At 40.5% G+C, this 18,441-nt stretch overlaps 4 protein-coding genes and 1 long non-coding RNA gene across 10 annotated transcripts; 3 read left to right on the forward strand and 2 right to left on the reverse strand.

Annotated features, from left to right (window-relative positions):
* Positions 1-363: 363 nt before the first annotated feature.
* On the reverse strand, positions 364-7,275 carry Ac13E (Adenylyl cyclase 13E). Of its 2 annotated transcripts, XM_026813034.1 has the most exons (8): positions 6,832-7,275; positions 6,175-6,476; positions 4,695-6,115; positions 4,373-4,627; positions 3,849-4,300; positions 3,613-3,768; positions 3,347-3,546; positions 364-3,278 (listed from the first exon to the last, which is right to left on the reverse strand). In XM_026813034.1, exons 2-8 carry the CDS (start codon positions 6,462-6,464, stop codon positions 1,652-1,654), a joined length of 4,401 nt encoding a protein of 1,466 aa, XP_026668835.1. In that variant the 5' UTR covers positions 6,465-6,476; positions 6,832-7,275; the 3' UTR covers positions 364-1,651. The 2 variants fall into 2 exon arrangements, with proteins under 2 accessions (XP_026668835.1, XP_026668836.1); XM_026813035.1 differs by lacking the exons at positions 6,175-6,476; positions 6,832-7,275 and having other exon boundaries at positions 4,695-5,112; positions 5,196-5,269.
* Positions 7,276-7,491: 216 nt separating this feature from the next.
* Positions 7,492-9,245, forward strand: LOC108624325 (PEST proteolytic signal-containing nuclear protein). The gene is made up of 3 exons (XM_018023545.2): positions 7,492-7,723; positions 8,320-8,522; positions 8,589-9,245. Exons 1-3 carry the CDS (start codon positions 7,687-7,689, stop codon positions 8,829-8,831), a joined length of 483 nt encoding a protein of 160 aa, XP_017879034.1. The 5' UTR covers positions 7,492-7,686; the 3' UTR covers positions 8,832-9,245.
* On the reverse strand, positions 9,246-10,197 carry RpS26 (ribosomal protein S26). The gene is made up of 3 exons (XM_018023546.2): positions 10,087-10,197; positions 9,401-9,709; positions 9,246-9,294 (listed from the first exon to the last, which is right to left on the reverse strand). Exons 1-3 carry the CDS (start codon positions 10,087-10,089, stop codon positions 9,262-9,264), a joined length of 345 nt encoding a protein of 114 aa, XP_017879035.1. The 5' UTR covers positions 10,090-10,197; the 3' UTR covers positions 9,246-9,261.
* A 909-nt stretch (positions 10,198-11,106) lies between these two features.
* Pfrx (6-phosphofructo-2-kinase/fructose-2,6-biphosphatase) lies at positions 11,107-17,124 on the forward strand. Of its 5 annotated transcripts, none has more exons than XR_003389092.1 (8): positions 11,107-11,599; positions 13,179-13,606; positions 13,687-14,058; positions 14,137-14,238; positions 14,316-14,550; positions 14,927-15,054; positions 15,907-16,216; positions 16,557-17,124. XR_003389092.1 is itself a non-coding variant. In XM_026813037.1 (8 exons), exons 2-8 carry the CDS (start codon positions 11,521-11,523, stop codon positions 15,961-15,963), a joined length of 1,401 nt encoding a protein of 466 aa, XP_026668838.1. In that variant the 5' UTR covers positions 11,107-11,262; positions 11,356-11,520; the 3' UTR covers positions 15,964-16,364. The 5 variants fall into 5 exon arrangements, 2 of the variants coding, with proteins under 2 accessions (XP_026668838.1, XP_026668837.1); XR_003389094.1 differs by lacking the exon at positions 16,557-17,124 and adding an exon at positions 15,253-15,774 and having other exon boundaries at positions 15,907-16,364; XM_026813037.1 differs by lacking the exon at positions 16,557-17,124 and having other exon boundaries at positions 11,107-11,262; positions 11,356-11,599; positions 15,907-16,364.
* An 89-nt stretch (positions 17,125-17,213) lies between these two features.
* On the forward strand, positions 17,214-18,155 carry LOC113464240 (uncharacterized). Its single transcript, XR_003389095.1, has 2 exons — positions 17,214-17,930; positions 18,034-18,155. It is a non-coding gene; the product is annotated as an uncharacterized LOC113464240 (long non-coding RNA).
* Positions 18,156-18,441: the final 286 nt, after the last annotated feature.

Below are 18,441 nucleotides of genomic sequence, written 5' to 3' on the forward strand. Positions count from 1 at the left end.
TATATCTATCAAGATTATTATAACAGTACAACTTTTTAATCAGCTTTAAATTTTATTACTAGATAAGCTAGTTAATCTGCATTAGTCTAAATGATTTCTGTTGAAATTATGCGATAGTACGCACATCGTAGATAACAATGAAATTAATAAGTATTTTTCTTGTTAAAATACTTCTCCTCCGTACGTTTTGTAATTGTACGTATATAGTTTCACGAAGGGACAGCAGAGATTCGTTAAAAAGAAACACGTTTCGACGACATAAGTACGAATAAGACAACGTTAGAGTCCAAGACACGTTTTGTAATTTTTTTATGTACTACTACGTATGTGTTTAATACGCATACGAAGAGAGAAACCAATAGGACGTTGAAAGAGCTTCATGTATTGAACTCCTGAAAATTGTCTGAAGTACAACTGCAGTAAAATGCTGAAAATATTTCATCGAAATCATTTACACCTTTCTTCTCCGACGTTGAAAACAGATTAAAAAAACTGACGGAATGATGTAATTTGTAATTATCGTCGACGCGGTAGTTAAAGCGACACGCGTAATTTGAATATCGTGATAGGATATAATACCAATCGGTGAGCTCGCTTCTGTTGTATGCGTAATTAAAAATGGAATCGTTGAGTACTAAGTTTTCACGAGGATTATAGAAACCTTAAAACAGGTTCGCGATTACAACGTGGCGTTAATCGTGCGAAAAATTAACGAGAAACGTAATATACATATGTACATTGAACGAGTGCTGATAGCTAGAACGGATATACAGAAGCTCTACTCTAATTCTCTGAGCAACTTTCAACAGATCCGATAACGCCTCCTTTAATATCTCTCACGACTAATTACATGTTAGATTGAAGTTTACGTAGCACATAACAACGTAAACAGTCGCGCTGTGCTATGAATCGTAATTTTCCGTACAAATTGGAAATTGGTAAAAGAAATTAGAAAGCCTTTTGTAAATGCAGTGGTCCGCGAGAGTACTCGGACACCTTTTAGAATAGAATCATTTTTTTAACATTGAACCGGACAGCACGACTTCCTTCGGGATTCCGACTAATTAAAACTTATAGGATCCCAGAGAAAATTATGCTCACTTTCTTTTAAAAGGTGTTCGAATAATCTCGTGAGCCGCTGTATATAGACGACTGATGATCGTCTTATTAAATCGCACGTTTTATACTAGGAACTGTTTGCCGGCGAGCACATACGGTCATATGTATTAGCTATTTAAAACGTCCATTCTCTCATTCGTTCGTCCACCCAGCACAACAATGAAGATGCGTACTAAGAATCTGTCTCGATAGATTTTTCGCAACAATTGATTAGGAAATATTTTTGGTTTACTCGTATCTCAATTTGATTTTGTACTCTTCACTCTTTTTCCCATTTAAAAGTTATGTGTCTGTAGGCCTCGGAGCCGACGCTCTTATATCAAGTAAAAAAATACAGTAAACATTTCGTTAAGAATAAATATGTTTTAATGAGCGATCGAAGCGAACGAGCGATCGAAGAGTAAGGTACGATTTGAATGTTGCAGATCCATTGTACAATTCTTAACGAGATATTATTAGAAACCAGATCCAGCGGGAATCACGCGCTTGTAAGTGATCCAATTTTATTGGGACACTCGATTCTAGATAGTGTTTAAGCGTTCGTCGTTTTATCAGCGCCGTTCTTTTTACCGATTAGTAAAAACACGTCCATGTTATCCTTTCCCTTAACGTAAACTTGGCCACGCGGTTCGAACTCGTATCTTTCGGACAGTACGTCCAACGAGTTCTTGGCCACTTGTATTCTATCAGCGACTCCGGTCGAATCCATTCTAGATGCTATATTTACAGCGTCGCCCCAAATATCGTAATATAACTTCGTTGCACCGATTACGCCGGCGGTCACGTCGCCGTAATTAAATCCGATCCGTAGGATCAATTTGAAGCCGAGCAGGTCTCGGTTAAAATTATTTATCACCTTTTGCATCGCCATGGCAAAGTCCATCAATTGAAACAGATGCGTGTACTCGTGTTCGCTCTGTTGCCTGACTTGCGGATTCAGCCCGCTCGCTGCCATGAACGTGCTACCGATGGTCTTTATCTTCTCCACGTTGGCGAACTCCGGTTTCTCCAGCAGCTCGTCAAAATCGCCGATTAGTTCATTGAGAACGCGCAGATATTCTCTTCCTCGCAGATAAGATTCGTCGTACAGCTCGTTGAAGTTCACTATACTCGCAAAGATGATACCCACGGCTTTGTGATTCTGCGAATACTTAGCAGTGGTCTTTAACTGATCAGCCACGTATTTCGGTATAATGTTGTGAAGTAGCCAGTCGGCCTGATTCTTCATAGACTGCACGCGGGTCTTGTCTCGAGCCGCCACTGCGTTACCGTGAAAGCTTAACCGATAGCTGATCTCGAACTCACGGTTTAAAAACCAGACCAGCAGAAGTAAAAGTATCATGTCTAAAAAAATCTCGGAATTGTATAATCGTTCCCGGTATCTCGTCTCAACTTCCCGTTGCCTCATCGTTACGAAGCTCGACGAGGGAACAGGCGTAGATCCCAATACCTTCTTTATGCTACCGTCGTTCAACGTTGAATTAATTATCGAATCGTTAACGAGCCGATCACGTAGGTGCTCTTGATCGTACGACAAGTGATGTATCACGAGGCAAAGGAATAATACCCCCATGAACGTTACCAACGAGTTCTTCATCCAACAATTGAGTTGCGTGAAATTACAAAAATGTACTAAGCCGACGAAGATCAAGTACCCGTAATAATACTCGAAATTGTTCAAATTATGGAAATTGGTGCAGGTATAATTGAGGAGGATCGAGGTGATCGGCAACCCGACGAGAATCGCGCCGCATACGTGCCAGGGATACCATCGAGAGAAGAATTTGAATATCTGTTGCATCCACGTCGCGTGAACCAAATCCGGATACAATAGTTGGCGAACGCAGAGCGACACGGCTATGATCTGAATTGCAGTGGCGCAGACAAAAAATATCATGTAGTACAACGTCGACTCGCAGATTAAAAAAAGCGAGACCGTGACGGCAGTGTAAACCAACGCCGATATCAGAATATCGAAGTACGTATTGAATCTCGAGGTAGCAAGAGTAGGTGGATTACCACTGATACATTCGCTGACCTTGTGAGCGTTCTCCCTGTACTCCTTCTCCATCTCTTTGTTCTTGAAAAAGAGGGTCAAACTCGAGAGCGGTGGTTTCACGAAGTACGATCGTTGAGAACTTACGTTGTCTTGGACGCATCTTTGAAACGAGAAACAGAACGAATAAGAACATGCTTTTACACGAACATCGGAGTTCAATTCAATTACCTGATCAATTGCAAATCGGATTGTTTTCTCAATTTGTGAAAACACGCACCGAAGGTGTCCGTAACTGCCGGGGGAAACGGATAAGGCGGCACCGAAGACGACTGCTCGTGAGCAGAGTTCAACGTCGAACTAGAAGTATAATAGCCGCTCACTCTGTGCGCCAGTAAATCTCCCTGAGCCATGCCGTTCATCAAGAATAACTGAATTACAAGAAAATTAGGTAGCTGTACAAACGGTCGTGTATCTTCGATAGAAGTTTCTGTCACCTGTTGCTGTATACTGCTACGCCTGCTGTTACTTCTAATTCCAGAATCTTTCCTACTGCATACAGAAGAGGCGCGACTGAGCGGCTCTTGACCAGACAATAAAGGACTAGAAGGTACAGGATTCGGATCCATTTCAATATCATTCTGTGACGTGTTCTACAGAATAGATGCAACTTATATGTGAATGAGATATAATACAATCTCGAACGGAAGTAACAATTCGTATCGACTTTGACCTGCCTAAATCCATTGCGATCTTCGTACGATTGCGACTCGGCTTTCGATCGCTCGGCAATTATCGCCTTGGCTTCCTCCCTTTCCAGTGGCGTCATTTCTTCGGTGGTTCGTTGCCGTTGCAAATATTTCCACGGTTTGTTACGAAGTTTCTTCTTTCCATAACTGGCAACGGACACCGGGCTCTTATTCACGTTCTCCTTTTCATCCGCAGGATCATTGTCTCCGTTTTCAGAATCGAGAATACTCGGTAATGAGTTCGCCTTCATTCTATAGTTACTCGTATTAGTGACCATATGGAGGTAATGGTATTTCGGCTTGGCTTGATTGTTACAAGAGGCCAAACGATGACGCGATTGCATCAGAGGCGATATACTCTTCGGCGATGCAACGTTCATTATAAACTGATTGGCGAAGTCCGACTTGCGACTTTTGATAAAATAACTCTTCATACCTGTAACGATCAACTTCTGTTATCTTGTTAAATATATACTCATCTTTTATATCGTTGTGTATGACAATGTACCATTTATTAAATCCCCTTCTTCCGTGAGATACTGATCATTCAGAAAGCTCAATGTCCTTTCGCTTAAATGAACTCTTCCCGGTTTGCCTGTGCTCTCTAATTTATTAGCTAGGCTCACATCGTTAGACCAAACGTCGAATTTAAACCTCTTAGTGCCTACGATCCCGCAGAGTACGGTTCCAGTGTGAACTCCGACTCTCATATTGACACCTTCTCTTCTCTCGATATCAAACTGTTTTATAGCTTCTATCATGGCTATTAAAATACGTGTAGTTAGAAAATGTTTCGGTTTCGCAGGGTGGCGAGAAAGTGATATATGTACCTAGTCCCATTTCAATGCAGCACTTGGCATGATCTAATCTCGCCTCTGGACATCCGCTCACGCAGTAATAGCAGTCTCCCAAAGTGGAGATTTTCTCGCATCCATGGTGCTCGCACAAATCATCGAATCTTTCGAAAAGATCGTTTAAAATTCCTACCAGTTCTTCCGCAGTCTTATTAGAGCTCATCCGAGTAAACCCGACAATATCAGCGAATAGTATACTAACGTCTTCCATTGGCTGCATGTTAAACGGTCGGAACAACGAGCGAATATCTGTATTATTGGACGGTATCGAACCTTTCTTTATCGAGTCCTCCCGCTCCCTTTCGCGTTCACTCTCTTCCATCAGCCAGTCGGCGACTGTAGGCGGCATCACCGAGTGAATCATCTTTTCTTTCAACTGTTTCTCCATCTCCAGCTGACGCCGGACCAATAACGATTGACCGACTTTCATAAACGTGCCACGCATCCTTACAAAAGTCATTATTAAAATATGTATACCTATCAGATGAATGCAGATCTGCAGTAAGATTCTTATTCCGAGGCTCGTAGAAAAATAATTGTCTTCCAAAGACGATTGAGTAGATATGTCGCTGCTTAAGAAATAGTTGGTTTCACCATTCTTGCTGGCTAACATGCTCTCTCCTAATATCGAACTCGCATTGCTTCCTCTCGAGTTTAAATCGTTGCCCGAAGCGTTTATAGTGGAATTAACATTAGCTATCATCGATATTATGCTAGAATTGAAGTTCCTCAGAACGTTTCTGGATATCCTCCCGGCCATAGCCTCTTGGCCCGACCTCGTCCCGAGAGCTGATAACAGCCTCGAATCTTGAAGCATTCTTGTAAATTCGTTGTTATCGTGGATCACATTAAAAAATTGACTGTTATTCAAGCTCCTCAACGAAGAATACGTAGCTGCCGACACTCCGCTATAATCTATCTTGGCATCGTTCGGTGTAGACGTATTCGATAAAATATTTCGACTAAAAAACTTCTCTCTTGCAGCTTTAGTACCATAAAGGTAGGCAGTCAGGAATTCAAACAGGATAGAGTAGACCGCTGATATTCCCACGCAAGCGTACAGCGGCATCGGTAGCACGGTGTAGATCAACAATAAAATCTCAGAACATAACGCGAAGTGTCCGACTAGAGTCAAGCCATCTATGTACGGCGGTACCATCGCGAGAAAGAGTAAAGACAAGATGCATAGTGCCGACGCGACTCCCAACGCGATCGGCAACACGTAGCTTTTGTAATGCTCCGTGTGCGTTAGATACAAAACCGCAGACACGACTGCTCCGACTACAGCGAAAACTGCTGCTACAGCTGGCCATGTGGTGGTATCGTGTTTAGTTCCGATTACAACGAAATATGTTAACCACGACAGAGAGACCAATAAGATGTACGTCAGGGCATATCTGAAATTATTTTCAACATTCACTACATACTCAAGCGAACGTAATGACGTTTTGTGTACCGGAATCTTAATCTAATTTGTGGAAAGGCACTTCTTTTAAATTGTTCTTCGAGTATCTCCGAATCGAATCTGGGATTCCACCACGATCTCGGTGCCGCACGCTCGAATGGCACTGGAAGGCTGATCCCACAACATCCGAGTCCTTGTCCACTGTGTGCCAAATAAGTTTGTATGTACGGCGCTAAGGATATATGTATCTCGTCTACAGCATCCTCGCTGTCATCTTTAGCTCTCGTGAAACTGACAGACGAGCTTCGTTTTCGGTTCAAGGGAGGAGTCATAGTTGACATTTGAATTGAACGCTAGAACAGAATTTCATATAATAAATCATTTATTATCCAAGTGTCAGTTTCCATTACAATGCAGACATAAAAAAGGATGAGCGCAATGTCTTAATACATACGTAATATATTACAATTTAACTCATTTAATTCAAGCGCCGTACAAACTTCCGACGATAATCACGTTTCGAAATCTATCATTATTATTAATTTCTACAAACAACACAGTCGACGTAATAAGTTTCTATTCGATTATTCAGACGGTGGTTATAAAGAACGTTTATTTGAAATGACAGCACGTTATTTTAACTTGATAGTCAGCATGATACGATGAGTACGAGGTAGGTGTGACAACGCTATGAGTCAAGAAACTTACGGCCAAATCAGTTCACCCTGATCACTGGCGAAATCGCCAAAAAACTCGAGAATATCATCCTCCCCGCTGACATCGGAGATTCTTTCTAAAATCAGCTTGCTTCGAAAAATATCATTTTGCTTTCCGTTCCGTTCGAGTGGTCCTCTCTGCGCCAGCGAGGAAACGTATACGTTACATATATTACCGAAAATTCCGACCCGGACTCGCTGCGATCGTTTTGTTATTAAAAATTATCGTTAAAACGTCTCCAATTTTCTCGTCTGTAATGCACTATAGCCATCTTGAAGGTAAAGGTGTGTGGGTGTGTGAATCAACAACTCTGGACGGAGAGTAGGGACTGGTGTATGAGTGTGTATACGCGGAAACATAGAGATATCTCGCATACAAGGAAGGTGAAGATGAAAATTAAAATATTCGCGTTATAATGTCATGTTAGCCAAATAAAAAAGACAGACATTACCTCAGTAAAATCTTCCACCCCATGGCATGTTCGGACTTTTTATATTAAAAGGATTCATGATATTATTATTATTATAAGTAGGAAGACCTCGTTGGGAATAGACCTTTAAGGCTATGTAAATGGATACACATTGAACTTAAGTCAACTTAAGTTGATGATTCTCAAGTATTGCTACGACAATTATCTCCGATCTATCCTGATTTCCAATAATTTTGTAACTATCACTGATCTCAGTGTTACACATTGCTTCTGTGTGACGAGAAATTACTGTTAATCTTGCTTGGAAGCAAGGTTTACAGACTGCGAGGGCACCAGCTTGAAGTAGACCGTAGCTGAATTGGTTCGGTCCAGTCGATTTGGTCGATTTCGCACTGCGTCTAAAGAAAATCGGAAAAATGTCGAAGAGGAATCAAGGGGACGAATATAGAAAAGGTTTTATTCATTTTATATATAATCGTATCGGTCGCATTAGGTTAACAGTTTAAATAAAAGTATTTACTTGGCGTTTTACAAAGATTCGACAGTGCCTCTATGCCCGATTTGTTTTCGTTATTGATTTCACGTCTACTCTTTGATCATGGATAAGTGAAATCGTGAACGTATCACTCAGAGAATTGATTGTAACGAAACGCCGAATACTCGTATCATGTTTCACTGTTCTAAAGCTAATGCCTCTTACTTTTCATGTGCCATTTACGGGTACACGTATCCTACAACCATGTGCCAAAGGATATATCACGGTTGTAAAAACGGAATGAATGTTAAACCTTATGTAATAAAATTATCAAGTAAATATACATCAGACATTCGCAGTATTTGTTATACGTAACATTAGGACGTGTACACGTTACACAAACACTCGTTTCTTCACCGTTCTCGTTCGCTCAGCTTTCGCCGATTTACCTGGAAATCGTACGATTTAGAAATCTGAAGAAACTTGTGCTAAGCATGTCGCTTAAATATTTCCGGTTAAAAGAAACAATGTTGTTTAACTTGATCTGAACTTTGCCAGTGTTTGACGTTGTCAGGGTCAAGTGTCTACAGAGCAGAGGACTCGAGGGGCGACAGCAACAGGGGAAGGGATCGTTCGCCACTTAGATCGGACGACCGTTGCGAAGCCGATGATTACAGTCAGAGCGATGCAAAGAAACAGAAGTTGGCTTTTGGATTCGGGAAGAAAAGTGGGGTGGAACAGAAAAAGGGCATCCAGATAAAGTTAGGCTCGACATCGGTAAGTACGAATATGTCGGTTCAAACAATCGTACGTGCATTCCTTCTTCTAATAGTTCTATTTTAGAAACCGACGGTAAAAGCAACGCCTGTTCAGAGGCCAACAGTGGCATCCGTGTTCAATGCAGACGAGGACGATGAGCCCGAGGAGATGCCGGCAGAGGCGAGGATGAGGATGAGAAATATTGGGAGAGAAACGCCGACTTCGGCCGGGCCGAACTCATTTGGTAAAACGAAGCAAGGATTTTGCGACTCCAAAAAGATATTCGAGAAAACGCTGAAGAAAGCGATGGAAGAAGCGAATAAATGATTTCTTCCTTAATGTATCCGGCAATTATTGTTAACTGTATATTAATTTTATGAGAAGAGAAATGCAACAACACGGCGGGATTCTTGCTACAGTTATACGCAAAATATTTTTATCAATTTCTTCTCAGTGGTAAAAATTAGATAATTAAACCTTCGTATATCTAATGTCGCAACTTCAGAATTAAGTAATTAGCTATTTCATTTAGCGTTAGCTGATGTTAAGACTGCACATGACGTGTACTACTTTCTTTGTGAATCAGGAGTAAAATCATATTGTGTAAACTTTTACATTGTTTATTAACATTGTATTCATTTTTCAATCACGCAATGATAAGTTAAAAGAAGTAGAGGTTCTTTAGAAACCTCAGGAAAGTTATAAAATAATTTATCTTGTAACGTGTAGAATAAATAATATATAGTTACATAGTAAATTACTTTCTATTTTGTTGGCCCTGGCGAAGATCCTGCACAAAACGAATACAAATTCGGATTAGATTCACGAAGTACTCGTTAATAAGAGCAGCGACGATTGCATTTGAGTAAATGGAATTAAATCATTTTAATAATTACCCTGGGGAAATTGCGGACTGGAGGTGTCCTAATACGACGGTTCGCTTTGGACCTGTTGCGTACGACTTTCGAGTGAATTGCACAAGAGACGCAATAGTGCAACTTCGCATATAATTTCGGCAGTTGATATGCCGAGTAGAAACTAGCTTCGGTGATATCTCTCACGGCAGCAGCTTCTACGATATTACGGATGACGAATTTCTTGATCGCCTTGTCTTTGGGTACGCAGCGTGCACAATTCGTACATCGTACCGGGTTCACGTGGCCACGGCCGTGTTTGGCGCGTCCACCGTTTCTGCGCTTGCAAGTCTAGAAGTAAAACAAAAATGGAAATATTAACGACGATCAGAAAGAGAGAGAATCGTAGTATGTAAATATCACGGCTACTACAAATGAACGAGATCAAAACTTTAGGAACTTGTCAAAGACCTGAGATTAATCAAGAACACAACGATCACATTCTAACATGTATCATATCTCTTGCAATTATTTAGAATTGTAACAATTCGTGTGAAAATCAATTGTTCGGACATATTGACAAGCACATGGCAATCATTCCACGGTTGGATGTTAACCAAGTACGACACTTATATTAATATCACTTAAAGTTATAATTCGCTCTGGCTTTAAACTACTTTGTACACGAACAATTACATAGCTCACGATACGGTAAATAAGATAGTTACCATTTTGTCTCCTTAACAGGAACACGTTAACAGAACAACGCCAACCGGAGAAATGAGAAAGATCGGAAACAACGTTTACTCAAGTGAAGTTGCCGAGTCACATGATCGTACTTCCGTTTCGATCTGATCACTGGAGGCACCATCCTGCGTTTGAATCTTACATTTACTCTGTTCGCGCATTTATCATTTTGATTACTTCAATATTATTTACTTATGCAATCATAAACGACACATATAAATATTTGAATTAAGAAGAAGCTGCTGCGTCAACCTGTATAATGTTCTAGTACTATATACTTGCATACGCATTTATTACGGACATAAAAGTAGATGATTCTGAAGGTAAAAGAAACAGCAAGGTGTTTGTACATATTCTGACAGACAATAAGTATAATAAATGAAAGAAGATAATTGAAATTAATGTACTTTATAAACGTTAACCGGTGAGTTCTTCGCATATGTGTATGTATGTACTATGCTTTCCTATTCGTAGAGTGCATAGATATAGACGATCCTTATTGGCTACGGAAACAAATGGTAAAACAAGCGGGCATTCACCACACGCAGTATCATATATTATATTTAAACGTTTATGAAAAAACTATTTGCAGCAGGATCGTGAAAATACATAGAATAACATCTTCGTTTAATACTGCTATATGTTTCTGCATTGAACCAGAAAGAATTGGTTGGAAAAGAATAACGTGACGTCAAGAGAAGTCGCGTGATCGTTCGAGGCTACGGAGTGGTCAGAGGTATCTCATGTAACAGTGGTGTTTGCCAAAAATCCGACACGAATCGGCGAGCAAGTTTTTGCCTCGTCGAACCGGATGTATCGATGCGATTTTTCATATTCCGAAATAAATCCTAATTATATGTCCGTACGGAAACGTTGAACGAGATTCTTCTCGTGGAAATCTAAACTCCTAACTGGATCATCTCCGCGGTAGAGGACGGAGCCACGCGATGAGAGTTACTGGTGAAAAGATTTCCCCGCACCGCGCGCGTTCCTCCGTATGTAATAATAATCGCTGTAAGATTCGTAGTTAGTGCGCACCGCGGCGTGTACTAAAGTTCAGGCCCTTTCGGGAGGCGTGTTGCTCGTTTCATTCTCCTCTGTCTCTCCCAATCGGATAAAAAACTGTGTGACTGTTGCCCGAGATTCTGCTTTGCACGGTAACTTTACATACTTTTCTTCGTTCGCGGTGTTCTATAATGCTGAACTCAACCTGTACACTGCTGTGACACTTCCGTAAATATGAATTATAGAATGGAACGACAGTGACAGTGAGACTCGAGCGATTTTTCATACGTGTTTAATGAGTGCTACGTACACAATTCAACCGAAGTTTCAGTGCATTACTTTTTTGTTATAAATAAGGATCCGTCAGGAGGTACTGAAGGAACGTTTAAGCTACTACGTGGTATTGTAGGATGACCGATCCAAAAATCGAGATGCATTACACGCCACCGAGCTCGGATACCATTCAAACAAAACCTTTTCCTATTCGTGGTAAGACAATTTCGAAGTTTCTCTCTATGTAGACTTAGAATTCCTCTGTTACTACTTTTTACAGCATCTCTTAACATGAATCCGATAGATTTTTGTCGAATTAAATAATGCATTCTATTTGAAACGGTCATTTTTTACGCTACTACATATGTCATTTTCGTTCACGTGGTTCGGTGCACCATTACAATCCAGGAACATAACCTGATAATGCTAGACCGCGTGCAACATGGAATGATACGTGTATGCACATAGATATATCTAAGAGAGAATTGCATTAAACTGACTGAACTTTATGGTGATGCGAGAGTAATTGAAACTGTAACTAAACACTGTATTTGACACTGTAGAGACAGTCTTAATCACGATTTTTGCATATTATAATTTTCATCATTCTGTAGTCGAGAACAGAATTATCATCGTTTATAGTTCTCGGGAATTTAATTTTATTGTAACATACTGTTTTACGTAAATGTACTTAAGCGCATAAGGTGAGTTTGTAGGATTTCCAAGGAAGATTTCAAACAGACAGCTGTCAGCTGTCGCAGACTGCATAAAAGAGAAGCTTAGAAATCCCCCGAGCTGTCTTCGGCTCATTGTTAAATTGATTCCGTCTTGAGATAGAATGTAGATGTTAAGAAGTTCGTAGAAATACAAATTCTTAAAGGAAACAACAAACACAGAACATTCCTCTGCGGGAGCTTGTTTGCTCTCGGTTGTACATTGGTCTTTGGTCGATTATTGAGAACGGCAGAGCGATAAAACTAATCTTGCAAGATTGGATGGGAAAGACGAGAAATGGTGGCAGTCGTGTTTGTCAAGAGATTGTTTCGTAAAGAACAAGCAGATAACAAGATGCTTACGTTGGCAAGTTTCTATCTGGCCAGAACAACCCCACGTTCAGAAGGCATCAATTCCCATTATCTTATTTGCCAGTTCAATTTGACTGCGTCTGTATTTTATGCCAGGTCGTTAATAGTACAGACTCGGAATTGCGTAAATTTCTTTGAACAGCTAGTTTATTCTCGATTCGCCTATAAATTTAATGCCTGTCGAGAGTGCATCGCGTGATCGAATATACCGATTGGATGCTTAGATTAGCCACAGTTATCGTCAATTGACAGTTACTTATTTCGAGAGAATTACTGGATAATAAATATATTACAAACAGGCAGCGATAATTACTATCCCACGTGTACAGCGTGTCCGTCCGAAGGACGGGGCACGTGCACACTATCGGTGTACCAGGGACACCAATAAAAAGATAAATAAAAAAGTGTATCTACGTGTCGTATATAATGGAAAGATAAATCAGAAACATGACTCATGTACACACTGAACGTCTTACCAGGCCTATTTGTAAAAACCGGTTGCCGTATACTAATACATAAAAATTAAACCGTATTGCACACCGATAATTATGATCAATAAAACCAATTTCCCGTTTAACGCCACCCTGACCTCACAAATGACTACCTAGAAAGATCAATCGGTCGATACTCGAAGGAGTTAGATTCGAATGATCAGACATAAAAAATGAATCCCACTGCCCCTTTTTAACTATGATATTTGCCTGTTTCAGGCGAACGTGCCAATTTCGTTAACAAGCCTCATGTGATCGCTATGGTGGGCCTGCCGGCTCGGGGTAAAACGTACATCTCGAAAAAGCTCTGCAGATACTTGAATTGGATCGGTATAAGCACGAAGGTGTTCAACTTGGGCGAATACAGACGACACGCAACCACCGCGTATCAGTGCCACGAATTTTTCCGTCCCGATAATATTAAGGCGATGGCAATACGTACCCAGTGCGCGATGGACGCCCTGAACGATGTCTGCCAATGGTTGGAGAGCGGCGACGGTGAAGTAGCCGTGTTCGATGCCACTAATTCGACGATCGAAAGGCGTCAGCTGATCAGGGACATTGTCGTCTCGAAGATGGGCTTCAAACTGTTTTTTGTAGAGTCCGTCTGTAACGACCCGGAGATCGTCGAACAGAATATTATGGAAGTATGTTTCATTAAGTCTGTCTGAAACCCAGGAGGATTTGCTCTGGGGCCAAGTTCAAAATGAAGTTTCTGTTGTTTCAGGTAAAGGTGAGCAGTCCCGATTATGCGAACATGAATAAGGAAGAAGTGTTAGCCGACTTCATGTTGAGAATCGAACACTATCAAGAGAAGTATCAACCGTTGGACGAGAATCAAGAAAACGATCTCTCCTTTATGAAGATTTACAACACCGGCGAGAAAGTGCTGGTCCACAAGCACGAGGGTCACATACAAAGTAGGATAGTTTATTACCTTATGAACATCCATATAGTGCCACGTACGATCTATTTAACTAGGCATGGCGAGAGCGTGATGAACCTCGAAGGTAAGATAGGCGGAGACTCAGAGTTGAGCGAAAGAGGCTGGGAATATGCCAAAGCATTAGCGAGCTTCATCACTAGTCAGGATATTCAGGTAAGAGTTCTGTCGTTTAAAAGCAACACGAGTTTCCTGTTGAACGGGGAAGAGGCAAATGATTCGTTGCGATTGCAGGGACTGAGAGTATGGACTAGCTGGCTGAAGAGGACCATACAAACGGCAAGCGATGTGAACGTGCCTCAAGAAAGGTGGAAGGCTTTAAACGAAATTGACGCGGTAAGCCGTGAGGAAGGAGACAGTTACTTTCAGGTGAAGTAGAGAGTGGTAAGGTTTATACCGTTGCGCGTGTACAGGGTATCTGCGAGGAAATGACTTACGAGGAAATCTCGGACAAATATCCGACCGATTTCGCTGCTAGAGATCAAAATAAATTCTCGTATCGGTACCCGAGAGGGGAAAGTTACGAAGACTTGGTCGCGCGTTTGGAACCTGTGATAATGGAGTTAGAACGGCAGGGTAATGTTTTAGTCGTCAGCCATCAAGCCGTTCTACGATGCCTACTCGCTTACTTCTTAGACAAAAGCGCAGGTGATACATTTTTATATTTCGTCGAAACTAACAATAATCGTCTCGTTGCATTCGCGTATTTGCATCGTGAATACCGTGAGAATATTTAAATTGTTTAATGCGCATATAATATACTGAAACCCCGGAGTTGCGTAACTATCGGCCTTCGACGTATCGACATGATATAAGAAAATGGATATGTGCATGGAAAGTGAGATATCGGGGAATGGCGTAGTTGTAGTTACACGTGCGACGGAAGTTCAAGATCCGTTCTTGTTTACATAACTATATTGCGCGTAGTTTATTGAACTTGATTAGTGTGACCTGTCCTGGAATCTGATCATGAAAGAAAAAGAACGACGATTTTCGTTTTTAGTCTCCGCTCATTTTGTTCCAGATGAATTACCATACTTGCAAGTGCCACTACATACTATTATTAAATTAACGCCCGTCGCCTATGGCTGCAAAGTGGAGCATATACGATTACCAATTGACGCAGTGGATACGCACCGAGCAAAACCAAAGGTAGAAATAATCAGAATTGAGCAGTAGTGTGTAGTTATTCTTCTCTCCCTTTGTAAATACATCCTCCTCGCTAAATAGAGATGAAAGAGAGAAAGAGCAACGAAATAATAAGAGAATTAATCGAAACACTCCTAACTTGCTCCTAATCTTAATAAAATACCTAAGTCCCTTACGATACTTGTGTTTTAATGTTCCCAGAATGCCTGACCATTAGTGGATTGGGACTACTTTCGTATCTAATCTTTATTTAATGTATCCTATAAAAAAGTTATCCAATCTTAAGCTTTGTACACTAAACATTGCGTCGCATGCATTTATTTACTAAAAGGAGACGTTTAAGACGTCGTACCACGCACGTACTTACTACTATATTGTAATCACAATAGTTTTGTGTAACTGTGTACGAAAGTAAATGTTATCTGGTGTCAAATTTAAATGTTAGGCTTGCTAGCAGTAAAGAGACATGTGTGTACATGCATATTTAAAAGAGTATGTCCGTCGTGAAACACGTAAGATTTGTCTTTGTAGATAGATCGTCCAGTGAATCGTGTAAAAAAAAAAAAATGAACTTTGATTGTCGTAGTGAATAAGAATCTGTTTACGTACAAAGTAAACTATTTTGTTTGTATTCGTGTGGTTGTAATCGGGATATGCACATAAATGTTTCTAGCGGTACGACGTGACCACAGAAGTTTGACATTAAAATATGTTTAACGATGTGTATGTTAATTTTTTTTTAATTCTATGTACTCTTCTAGATGTAGCAGTAGTGTAGCTTTCGCTTACTATTGTATATTATCGTTGCGGACCATTGTCTAAACGATGTAACGGTCCTTATGAAACTCGTTTCAGATCTGCGGATATCTAGAGGAACGATTCCGAAGGAAAGGAAAATTACCTCGCACGTGATAACAACGAGGTCGTAGCACGACAGAGCTAATTCTTACGGTTGTTACGAGATGCTGAAGACACGCATTCTTTCGGCAGCTGGCTGCCTTTGCACGTCCGACGCAATGCGCATCCCGTTTAATTTCCTAACTCGAAACAATTTAGACGAAAATATGACAGCATCCAATGCTATTCCTACGTAACCAAGTTATATATATGACCAAAGGATTCCCTTCTTTTTCATTTTCCAACGATACACACACTGTGTGTTAAGGTAGCGTGACAGTGTATTTCATCGAATTCCGCATCTATTCGGATAGAGACAGATGTCTCGTGTAATCAGGAGGAAGATCCTATTATACTCGAGCGGACATGTAACCACTTATGTAAATTTTTCACGATTCAAACAATTTTTCAAATGATCCAATCTTTCGAATCTATTCCGTTTTTATCCTACTCCAACAAGCCGAAGTGGTTAAATGGAATATCGTTCACTTCCGCAGCGTACGAATTTCAATTTCGTCGATTACTTCCTATAAAATCGTCGATGAAAAGAAAGTCGTGTACTCTGAGGTACATAGTGATTGTGTAACGATGTTTTATGTATTTTATAGAAATGTTCCATCGACACTATCTCCTGGCAATTATCAACCTATCAATCCACGTTGCTTTCACCCGAAAATGTTCGAGATAAGAGGCAAATGACGAGAATCGCGTTATACTTAAAAATTTATTTTACATAGTTAATCTAGCTGTCGGTGAGGAAATGGATCGCAAAATATTTTTGTCAACATGGATAATGGAACTGTGTGGAAGATCGAGGATTTTTTGAACTATAATTTATTTCGAGATACAAAATATGTAAATATTTTTTTAATGCCTATCGCGATAAAAAAATACATGTACTGAGAAAAACCATAGTAATTCCTTTCTGTATCTCCTTTGTATGTAATCCTCTTACAAGCATTAACTTCAGACTCCTAATTGTTCTAATTTCGTATAAAATATTCAAAGAACTTTGGTGTGTCTTGATAGAACATTATACAGGTTGATGTAGCTTCTTAATTCAAATATTTATGTGTCGTTTATGATTGCACAAGTAAATAATATTAAAGTAATCAAAAAGGTAAACGCGCGAACACAGTAAATGTAAGATTCAAACATAGGAAGGATGGCGATTGATTTTGGAGTTGCTCGTGTTTTTTGCAAATTACTCGTTGCTAGCGGAAACTTTTTATACAGAAATTGTAGTTCTCGTCGTCCTCTACAAGAAAGGTCCTATGCAATTTTCCCGTATCTCCAAGGGTTTACGAGTTATTGAGAAAAAACGAAATTTTTTGTCAAAAGCGAAAGGCTCCAATATTGCTGCACCAGAGAGAAAAACGGGTTCGCGGCCATGAACGCTAGATGGCGCCACGGGCAACCCCAAATTGATTTGAGGTATTTGTACCTGTTTGTACCAGAGATGAAAAGGGAGATTGCTCATTTCTTTGTTCGAAAGTGGACACGGCTCACTACCGCACCCTAGTGTCAATGTCCATTATTTAAGGGGAAATAGACGTAGTTTAGGAAGGATTGTGCACTACTCCCCTCAAGAAGTGGACACGCCGAAGAGAGCTGAAAATATACGTATAAGATTTGCCATGCTCGTGCCTAGGGTATTCGTCTACAAGCGCTCCATCTCGCGGCCGGCTTCGTGCATCTCCTAAAAGAAGGGGCGCGTGTCGAGTGACGCAGTACGTGCGTGTGTGCGTGCTGACTGTCAGGCAAGCGAATTCTAAATTCACTCCTCGAGGCTCGGAATCTTCGACGCTTCGAGACTCGGAGTCTTCGAGGCTCCGTGTGTTCGAAACCCAGACAATCCACTCTTTTTTTCTTTGTTGTTTATTCATCTGAAAAAATTCCAACACGTCCGTAGCATAACTGGACACATCTGAGAATTATTTCAGATTTTTTTGTTACAAAATGTAACCGTGAAAAATAAGAAGGTGCTAAACATATTTTTGTTCACATAGAAATCGTTCGGATACACTGTCCATATTTTTATGATAGATTCTTATTGCCGCAAGAATTGTTCATGAATTTTTTCAGATTTTTAGGTTTGGTGCGTCAATGCGAAAAAAATCAAAAACTATGTACGTCTCATGTTGAAGTACGTAAATGAAAGACGCGCTTCCAGCAGCGGCAACAGCGAAGGGGTGATGACACGAGGTCAGCGATTGCTACGTATTTTTTTGACGTAGGCTCGCGTTCTGTCATGACACTTACAAAGGACAACAATTTACAAAGGCAATAAAATTTGAAGGGCAAGGAAGCAGCTGCTCCGGCTACCTGCCTGCCGCTCTCGGCCGGTTCAAAAGGGGCGCAGTGCATAGCTCATTATCTTAATGAGTTTTACTTCAAATGACCTGAGGTTTTGGGAAAATATTTCTAAGAAGTTGTATTTTTATATGAAAAATTCTCAGAAAAATGGATTTTTCAATGTGATTATCCCATACC

The sequence above is a fragment of the Ceratina calcarata genome, unplaced genomic scaffold (genome assembly GCF_001652005.2).
Source record: "Ceratina calcarata isolate Rehan_Ccalc_2016 unplaced genomic scaffold, ASM165200v1 scaffold305.2, whole genome shotgun sequence".
Classification (NCBI taxonomy): domain Eukaryota; kingdom Metazoa; phylum Arthropoda; class Insecta; order Hymenoptera; family Apidae; genus Ceratina; species Ceratina calcarata.

What these genes read in the sequence shown, in the direction of transcription:
- Pfrx (XM_026813037.1), top strand. Translation starts at nt 11,521, where the DNA reads ATGACCGATCCAAAAATCGAGATGCATTACACGCCACCGAGCTCGGAT. An exon ending in TCACTAGTCAGGATATTCAG is followed by an intron (nt 14,059 to 14,136) that starts GTAAGAGTTCTG and finishes TTGCGATTGCAG; the next exon opens with GGACTGAGAGTATGGACTAG. An exon ending in CGCACCGAGCAAAACCAAAG is followed by an intron (nt 15,055 to 15,906) that starts GTAGAAATAATC and finishes AACTCGTTTCAG; the next exon opens with ATCTGCGGATATCTAGAGGA.
- LOC108624325 (XM_018023545.2), top strand. Translation starts at nt 7,687, where the DNA reads ATGTCGAAGAGGAATCAAGGGGACGAATATAGAAAAG. An exon ending in AGGGGACGAATATAGAAAAG is followed by an intron (nt 7,724 to 8,319) that starts GTTTTATTCATT and finishes TGACGTTGTCAG; the next exon opens with GGTCAAGTGTCTACAGAGCA. An exon ending in TAAAGTTAGGCTCGACATCG is followed by an intron (nt 8,523 to 8,588) that starts GTAAGTACGAAT and finishes GTTCTATTTTAG; the next exon opens with AAACCGACGGTAAAAGCAAC.
- Ac13E (XM_026813034.1), bottom strand. Translation starts at nt 6,464, where the DNA reads ATGTCAACTATGACTCCTCCCTTGAACCGAAAACGAAGCTCGTCTGTC. An exon ending in CAAATTAGATTAAGATTCCG is followed by an intron (nt 6,116 to 6,174) that starts GTACACAAAACG and finishes AAATAATTTCAG; the next exon opens with ATATGCCCTGACGTACATCT. An exon ending in AGAAGGGGATTTAATAAATG is followed by an intron (nt 4,301 to 4,372) that starts GTACATTGTCAT and finishes TGATCGTTACAG; the next exon opens with GTATGAAGAGTTATTTTATC.
- RpS26 (XM_018023546.2), bottom strand. An exon ending in CAGTCCGCAATTTCCCCAGG is followed by an intron (nt 9,295 to 9,400) that starts GTAATTATTAAA and finishes CGTTTTGTGCAG; the next exon opens with GATCTTCGCCAGGGCCAACA.